The 9,815-nt window shown below is 34.0% G+C and overlaps 1 protein-coding gene and 1 long non-coding RNA gene across 2 annotated transcripts; one reads left to right on the forward strand and one right to left on the reverse strand.

Annotated features, from left to right (window-relative positions):
• Positions 1-3,107: 3,107 nt before the first annotated feature.
• On the reverse strand, positions 3,108-3,761 carry LOC108217102 (peptidyl-prolyl cis-trans isomerase). Its single transcript, XM_017389952.1, has one exon. The coding sequence runs from the start codon at positions 3,759-3,761 to the stop codon at positions 3,108-3,110; it is 654 nt and encodes a 217-aa protein (XP_017245441.1).
• Positions 3,762-6,289: 2,528 nt separating this feature from the next.
• LOC135152366 (uncharacterized) lies at positions 6,290-7,504 on the forward strand. Its single transcript, XR_010291447.1, has 3 exons — positions 6,290-6,452; positions 6,660-6,751; positions 6,824-7,504. It is a non-coding gene; the product is annotated as an uncharacterized LOC135152366 (long non-coding RNA).
• Positions 7,505-9,815: the final 2,311 nt, after the last annotated feature.

The raw sequence follows: 9,815 nt of genomic DNA on the forward strand, positions 1-9,815 counted from the left end.
CCTGGTTAATTGTGTCTCTTTATTGAGGGTGTAAATTTTGCCTCAATTATTGAGTGCGTAAATTGTGCCTTTTTATTGAGGGCGTTAATTGGGCCTTATTTAAGGGCGTTAATTGTGTCTTAATTAAGGATATTAATATTTTATTATTATGCCTTAATTAAGAGCTTAATTGTCTCAATCATGAGTTATCATGATTGTGGGAATATTTTGATGTAATCTGTTAAATATATCGACTTATATTCTTCTTGTTTCTCTTGTTTTATTTTGAGGATTCTTGGAAGAAGACCGGTTTTCTTTTCGGACATTAAAATTTTATTGTCTAAATTTCCCCGGTCATCTTGCATGTCCGACGGTTAGATAATAAGCTTTCTTGAATGAAAGAATTATCACTGTGAATTGCCGATGCTCGTTGAGATTTATTCTCATTTTCAAAAAAAAAAAAAACAAAAAAAAACTCATGTATACTAGTAAAAATACATGAATTATATAATTTTTGGGCCCCTAAATTTTTTGGGCCCTGAGCGGTCGACCTGGATGCCCTCCCTCTGGGCCGGGCATGAGTTACTGAAACTAACGTTCGATGCTGCAAATAGAGGTTGGCGCGATTGCAATTATTGGTTTATTCACCAAGATCACCGTTGAGAAAAAGATAGTTCCAGTTTTTGAATAAAAAACTTGGATGCCGAATAATTCATGCCCAATATCAGAGCCGTTTAAATGGTTCAAAGCAAGGTACAGTGACTATTCTAGTTTAATGGGATTTAACTCTGCAGTTGCAGTGGGAAATGGTGCTATTAGAAGGCACTCAACAGGGGATACGAATGCAAGAGCATATGAAGAGGAAGAAGGTAATGGTCCAGCCTTCACTAGACAATTCAGCTCGTGATTATAATAATGCAATGTTAACGGAAACAAGATCGTTCAACACTGCCCATTAATTTAGAAGTTCCTCGGGCCCCTGAGAGAACTGGCAGAAATGATCTGAGGACAAAACAAATTTGGAGACTAATGCTTATCAACTAGATAATATTACTCAAATCAGTCACTCAATTGAAAAGCTCGCTGAAGCTGTAAAGTCATTTGATATTGCTCGGTATAGTTGTTTCAAGGCACCACACTTACTGGACACCTTAGCAAAGAAGATTGAGTTCATTATAATGATCCTGAAGAACGCTATGATTGGATAACTTATGAACTGGGAGAGACATAACTATGCAGTCAATTCTTTGCCTGAAATTTCTAGATGAGTTTGCATCTAAGCTAATTAATAACGGACTCGCGCCATCTTAACCTGTAGATACGAATACAGACAAGGCATTTATCGACACTCAAGAGAAACAAAGAGGTATTCCTAATGCATTGAGAAATGTAGTACTATATATGTTTACAAAATACTTTGCTATAATATTTTCGTATCTTATTCTTTAATAAGTTGCTCACTCTCCATTGTGTTTATTTTCTCAGGAAATATTTCATTAATGCTGATAAACATAGACATGAGGCTTAGGCGAGACAATCTGCCAATGTGCTTCTCACAATCAGAACTAGCAAACCAAAAAGGCGTATAAATGAACTTTGCAGCGCCTGGCAGCTAACAAATAGTTCATTTCGACAAAAGCATAATGCCATTTCGTCCTCTTAATCCAACATACATAGAGGCTCTTTGATGCTTATAGCCTCTGTAATTTCTGGAATAATCCTTCCCAGAGTATACCCAGCGAAAGCTTCGATCACATGATCATTATGATCCCGAGCTAGAAGACCGGCTCCATATGCATTTTCTTCTGCAAATACAGTTCCATCAAAATTTATCTTAATCATATTAGTTGAAGGTTTAGTCCAGCGCTCAGTACCACTTTGATTAGCCCCATCGGGAACTAGAAGTGGCTCAAATCTTCGAGAATAAGTGTGTTTCCATTGATCAAGAACCAGACGCACCTAAGAAACTACATCAGCAGTCAATCGTGACTTATTTGTCTACATCATATCATTTCTGGACTTCCATATTGACCAGGACACCATGGCAACTTCTTCTAATCAGCTGCGTTGCCTATTCAACAAAATCCAAGGAATGCAGATTTTGATTTAAAAAATCCAGAATGCAGATTTCAATTTAAAAATCAAAGGGATGCTATCCCGTATCCATGTCTACAGTCTACCTTGACTATATGTACAGGGATTGAGGGTCAGCAGTGACGGATCTTGAAGGGTGCTCAGGGTGCTTGAGCACCCCCGACTTCTATAATATTTTTATTAATCTTATAATTTGAGATAGGTCGCGATTCAGCCCCCTTCCAAATTTGAGCCCCCTTGTTAAAACTTGATTCTGAACTATATTAGTATGCTCTCTCTGTATGATTCAGGTGTCCTTTTATGATAGTATTTAAAGATAATTTTATGAATTTATGTTTAAAAATTATAAGAAAAACATGTAATTGTTCTACACTTGAAGGCCCCCCTCTTGCCCTGGATCCGCGTCTGCCAAGGGTGTGAATTAAACTGGATCCTTTCTGCAATGACTTCCAGCTGCTACTTACTGTCATGTAAGATTTTGGACACAGCCGCAAAATTAAGAAACTCTGCAACTCCTCCTAGTATTATTAAGTAAATTTGATTTTCACAATATATATTGGTTTGTGCCAAACTAGAGCCAAGTTAGTATACAACTTCGTTCATAGCGAAATGAAATAACTGGTTCATAATGTGAAATAACTTCATTCATAGATCCAGTTCACTTCTCAAGTTGAATCCATATTGGCCAACAAAACATTACATTGCGCACACTAGTGTAACTAGACACAGATAACTACTCCATGGCACTTGTGGTTAAATATATTTTATACTTTTTGAACTGCAAATAAATACTATAAGACATGAAAGAAAACATGAATCGAAAACAAGGGAAATATTCCCAGCTAGAACAGATAGATTTACGCTCTAGACTGGAGCTACAATACAGTATTAAAACCATCAACAAAGCATTATTGCAATCTGCTCATTTACGGAGCTAGTTGAGGTACGTAGCATTACTCAATAAAAAAACCAATCCTTCAGAATTTCTTTTTATTTTTAATCAAGAGAACAGACCTTATCACAAACCGTTTGTTTCAGTTTTCCCCTCCAAAGATAAAAGCCATGAAGGCCTTGGACTCCAACATCCTATTCAACAGATCCACCACACCAAGAGAAGAATAACGACAAGACAATCCAAACACAGAGCGACGCTTATGATCCTTCCCCTGACCTGATCGGTACACATATTCATGAGGCACATTAGACCCTTTGATCAAATTGTGATATCTAGGTCCATAATTCTTCAAATTATGATATTTCAATGACTGATCACTAAGCTGCCCACACGTAACCCTAATTACAGGCTCAATCGTGGTCCTTAGTACCATGCCTTTGCGGCCATACCTGTAAATCACTCTAACACTCTCAAGAGCCTTCACTACATCAACTCCATCCAAAACTTTTCCAGACACAACCCCCCATGTCTTTGACAGTCTTAGGTAAAAATTTGGTCCGGCTTCGAAAAAATATACGTCTCGAATAGTACTGGAATAATCAGTGTAGCGAGCCCATGGCCCACCGTTCTGACCGTCATAGAGTGCCCAAAACTTCTCCACGGCTTTGGGACTGATGTCGGCGAAAAGTTCGATTACTATACGGCCTGCATGCACACCGTCGATCTCTATATCGAAGAAAACCCTAGGGTTTTTCACGTCCTTTGCATCCAAGATTGATTTAGGGTTTCCCATTCTTTAAGCAATTAGGGTTCTTGATGGTAAAATAAACGTGAATGTGAGGTTTCAGCCTCTTTTGTATCAAGTTTGAGAGAATTGAAGGCGTATTCGATTGGGATTTTAATAAAGTGTTTTAGTCAATGGATTTTAATGTATTGCATGTGATTTTGATTTTGTGCGGAAATCTGATAAAATGTCGCAGAGTTGACAGGATTTAGATGTGTGTATTGGATTGAGATTTTAAAGTATTTTTTTGCATTCATGAAATCCGAGGGTATTTGATTGGTATTCAATTATGATTTAATTTTTTTTTAAAGCAATTATGATTTTAAATTATACTACAAAATCTGGTGCTATTCAATTGGGATTTTAAATTATGTTTTAAAATCCGAAGGTATTCAATTGGGATTGTTTAAAATCCATGAAAATATGATGGTATTCATATGCCGATGGATTTTTTGCATTTCATAAAATGATGGATTTTGTGGCATTCTTCAGTGTATTTTAAGTTTTTTGAAATCCCACCAAAATTAATGGGATTTTGAAGCATTGTGCTTAAATCCTATCAACTCTGCGGCATTTTATCAAGAATCCGCACAAAATCAAAATCACATACAATCCATTAAAATCAATAGACTAAAAACAATCCATTAAAATCCCAATCGAATATACCCCGTAAACACAATGCTTCGAAATCTCATTAATTTTGGTCGGATTTCAAAAAACTTAAAATACACTGAAGAATGTCACAAAATCCATCATTTTTATGAAATCCAAAAAAATCCATCATCATTTGAATACCATCAGATTGTAATGGATTTGAAACAATCTCAATTGAATACCATCAAATTTTAAAGCATAATTTAAAATCTCAATTGAATACCATCATATTTTAAAGCATAATTTAAAATCTCAATTGAATACCACCAGATTCTGTAGCATAATTTAAAATCCCAATTGAATACATAAAAATTGTATTTTTTAGGTTATAAAATTATTATTTTATATTTGTGTAAATAAGAATTTTATTTGTAGGTATAAAAACTGGAGGAATTAAAGGCTGCATAATATCAGTTGTCCAGAACTATATGACCAAAATAACCATTGTGGATGAAATTGCCCAAAGCACGAAATCATATATGCATGTTTATTATGAGATATTTGTATTTGTATCCGGCATTTCCGATATTCTAGACACATGTTGCACTATCATTTTTATTTTTGACAGATTTGGACTATAGTTATGGACATATGTTGCACTACAACACATTCTGTTTTTTAATGGATTTTAAACTCTAAATCCGTCACAAATAAGTATTTTTGACATATTTTATCTGTCCACTATAATTTTGTTTAAAAATAATATTATTATCACGAATTCATGTGTAGATCCCGATCTTAATAATTTTTTTATTTTAGACCGATAGTTCGTCAAATGTTTATTAATTTATATATTTATTTTCAAATAAAAACAAAATCAAAGGCGAAGATTGTGACCCAACTGCTACACTGTGAAAATGTCATACAATGTAACTCTCGAAAAAATGGGGACAAACAAGTCAAACTCGACATCTTTAATACTCTTGAAGTGTATATTTTTACATGTTTTATATGAACAACTAATTTCACCATTTGCTTGATAGCAATTCTTTGTGCAAATGTTAAAAAAAAAATTGATACCTTCATAATATTCACATGTCCTACCATATCTCTTCGCTTGATTCAACTATAATCACTAGACATCTACAATATGGCATGGATAATATATATTTGTAAAAACATTATTTAGTTTATAAGAAATATATTTACATCAAATAAATATAAAATCATCATATATATTCGTGTGAATGATAAATATGCCAATAAAAATGTTAATAGTGACAAAAATTACACGTATCTTGGATATTCACCCTTCTTCATAAATGTACACATACATAATCCTGAAGAGAGATACATATATACTTAATTAAATATAAAATTATAACTAATGAAATAAATTATTAACTTGAAAAAAATACACACATTGATTAAGGATACACTACACCATAAAAGGGCTATAGCAACGCCAAGTCTAAATTTTGCTCATAAATCGTTGCTGTTTCTTAACAAATTTAAACAGACTTATAGCTATTGCAATATTTTTAAGAAATGTTACAAATGAGCGTAATTTTCTACAAAATCATTACCAATTGCAATGAATTTCTATGACCGTTGCAATAAGGTTCAAAATTTTGGGCCCAAAAATTTCCCGGGCTCTAGAAGTAAGCGGGCTCCTTTTATTTTTTAGTTTATGCCGGCTTTCCACCCGGTCAACACAGATACATTATTATTACTAATACGGTTTGGCTAGTGTGTGCTCATGGGCACATGCTAAGCACTAACATTAATAAAAATGGAGGGTTTTGATTGGTGTGGTTGTTGTAACTGCAGGGGGGTCCACCATTATTAGAGAAGGTAAGCCAATAGAAACCCTCCAATTTCATAAATTTTGGTGCTTAATGTGTGCCCATGGGCACACCATAGAAAAACCGTTACTAATATTATTACTGGATACATTATTGTTTGAAGATTGAAGCTCAAAACGACCATCACTCAGGCTAGAAAGGGGAGATTCGAGTTGGACGATTCAGGCTAGAAAAACTCTCGAGCTCCAAGATTCAAGCGCAAAAAATCGCTCAATTGCTAGGACAATATTCAAGATCAAAGGTAATAACTGAACTTTATAGTTGATATTGTTCCCCAAATCAATTTTCTTCCCCCAATCGATTATTATTTGTTAGTAAATCAAAATGGGTGTTTCAATTAAGACTTTGTTTGTTGATTAGGGTTTCAATTATGATTGTCTTTCTATTTAGGTTTGGGGTATCATCCTATAGTTTTAGATATATATTGCTGATTTGGGTTCTTTTCCAGGTGATTTAGGGTTTTATTTTGATATGAATATCGATTCAGGGTGCATCATCATGTCTAACTCTGTTCCGACTTTCATCAGTTAGTGATAGTAGGTATGCTTTTCTTGTGTAATCTTTGATGTCTTGCTGTAGTTATATTACCTTATAAATGAATTTGTTTTTCAGTTATATCACGTTAAATGAGCAAGCTCTCTTAAAGAGACCAACTTTCTGATTTTAATTAGTTAGAAGACAAACCAAGTGCAGGTAACCCAAGCCTCAGCTCAGTCTCATTAAGGTTGTTTTTTCCTTGTTATTAGTTGAAACATCAGATGAGGAGAGCTTATAATAAGTTTCCATAAGTCCTGATAAATCTATGTTATCAACTGTCCAATGATTCCGTCTCTCTTGTGTTTGTGTACTAGTTGTCCATAGAGGTGTAAATTACACTTTCTTTTGTATCGTTTAGAATTCTGCCTAAGAAAGTATTGCAGCTACAACTAATTTGTATATATGCACCATGTAGAAGTGGTATAGAAACAAGAGCATTTGTACATTCAAGGGTTACCTGGTTTTTTGATGTTAGCCTAGAATTTATCAGTTAATTCCAGGAACTGGTACTCTCACTTTGTATACTTATCTGTACCACTCATCTGTTATGTCGAGATGTCTTTCCTTTCAAATTATGTTTACTCTGATTTTGCCGCCCCCTAATTGAAAGTTTCAGCTTGTATATGCTCTGTTACGTGAACTTAATAGATCAGTACTTTCATAATCTAAACATGTCTCGAGCGTTTGCAGTAAGCTAATTTATGTTCTCCTAAGTTTTAGCTGGAAAGGTATCTATTGTTTTTAATTTATTTTCCTCCTGTTTTGTATCAGGTTCATTTGCACTCTGCCTTTGATCCTTTTAACTTGTAACTAATGAAAGAAAAATTAGTTTGGATAGCTTTATGGAAGAGAAATATAAAAATAACCATACACTTTCATCTTGTGTTATTGCCATTTTAAAGCAAAAATAGAAGCAGTATAAACTTAAGTTCTACCTAATGTTACAAATGTATCCTTATATAGTTTGTTAATGTATAAAATCAACTGAACCATAATATTACTCCCTCCGTCCCCCTGAATTATATACATTGGGGGACCGGGACGCGGCACGGACTTTAATGCTCCCGTAAAGTATAGTTCTATAACTTATTTTTAAGATTTTTCTTTTCTGTATAAAAGTTTGAATGTTATATTTTTATTCAGGAAAAGAAAATTTTAAAAATAAGTTATAGAACTATGTTTTATAAGAGCATTGAAATGCGTGTCGAGCAGTGAAAAAGAAACGTATAGAATTAAATGGGACAGAGGGAGTATCTGTTATATACTTTTCCTGTCAAGTCAACCATTTACTATTGGGAGCCTGTGAAATGGCCAAGTTTTCCTATCTTTCGTTTCAAATATTTAATCGAATTTGTTTATTCAGTTTATCTTGATAGTGTAGATGTTTTGGGAAAAAACTATGAATTAACCAGCTTCGGAATTAGATAATATAAACATATTTATAAATTAAATTCTGATCAATAAACGACATCAACTTTAAGTCTCATTACGGGACCTTACAACTAAATAGACAAACTACAGTAATTTAGTAACATGTATTGTACAGTATATTAATATGTCTTGCATAAAATAATTATGACTTCAACCCGTGCGAGGCACGGGGCATTTTCCATAACTTCTGTGAAGGCTTATGGTTGTCAAATTTGATGCATCCTTATTGTGTTAATGGGATGATAAAATCCGCAATCCCCACTACACACATATTCTCTCAAGGATACTCAAAATTGAAGTTCAAGACCTTTAATTTTTTTTGAGACCTTTTACTTTAATAAAAATTAAATTTTTATCAATCTAAAATTGAAGCTCAAGTACAAGACAAAACAGGAAGTTAACATTATAGATTATCCGCATGATAATGCAAATAAAACTACAGTTTTGTAGCAGATATTGCAGAATACCAAAAAACACGCATACATGACATTTATGTGATTTTTAATTTATCTTTACTGTCTCGTAGCTGAGGACTGTGAAGCAATTGCAACTCTGAAAAAGCCAAATCGAGTTTTAGAAGATCTATTACTCCCAGCTTTTACAAAGCTACTTTTAAGATTTTTTAACCTCCAAACACATCTTTCATCAAAGGAAAAAGAATCAAAAACTATATTATTTATTTCTTTTATACCAGAGTCGTGTAAAAAACAATTGACAATAGAAATCCTATTCGGTTACTTTTCTCTTAATATATCGACCATAATTGTTTACAAAGAGAAAAAAATCTTGATTGCGCAGTGCATTGTTCAATTTGAAAGGAATGTGCTTAGAAGTAATGCATTTCTATTTAAAATTAAACACATGCCTTTAGGACAGTCTTGCGCGATGGTGTTGAGGGCATGTAAACCTTCATTAGTGTGAATATACTGATGTCAAGTGGGACTTCTATGTATGTGTAACTCCTTATACAAGAATGACCTAAGAATAAGAGAATGAAGAGGTAAGGAAAAAACAACTCTGTGAATTTGAAATAATGTATTGTGACGGTGAGGGAGTGGGAGGGAAGGGGATCATAAAATATATCTCGAGAGAAAGAGATTTACTAAGAGCTCGTGCAGCAGTCATTTGTTTATAGGTATTTATTCAAAAGACGCTAATCCTTTGCCTCTAAGGATACTGAAGGCCAAGGTTTTTAGTCAAAACCTGGATCAGACTTAACAACTTCTCGAAATATGCTAGACTCATTTCAGGCCCGAAATGAGCGACTTCCACACAGAAGTATATATGATACGTGACCTCTACTCCATACATCAGCCTCCATGCTATAAGATTGCCACTTCCGAAAATGTCATTCAGTTTTGAATCTGCACAGGTTATATACAGTTGGTAAATGATGTCCTAGAGTTACAATAAGAACACATTCTTGTAAGATCCATTCGGAATGATCCTTACCTGGACTGATAAAATCAGAGAGCCCAAAGTATTTTGCTTTTAACTGTGAGTTTTCATCCGTTGTGCTAAAAAGAAAACTCTGCTCCAGTAAAAATTAAACTTTAACATTCACATGACAAGTTACTAAAGTAAATAAATATCTGGATAGATTAACTTTAAGGTAGCAACTCCTTCGCATCATTAT

This window comes from Daucus carota, chromosome 4 (genome assembly GCF_001625215.2).
Source record: "Daucus carota subsp. sativus chromosome 4, DH1 v3.0, whole genome shotgun sequence".
In the NCBI taxonomy this organism is placed as follows: Eukaryota; Viridiplantae; Streptophyta; class Magnoliopsida; order Apiales; family Apiaceae; genus Daucus; species Daucus carota.

Bases quoted from the DNA above. Each gene is read 5' to 3' on its own strand.
- LOC108217102 (XM_017389952.1), bottom strand. From the start codon at position 3,761: ATGGGAAACCCTAAATCAATCTTGGATGCAAAGGACGTGAAAAACCCT.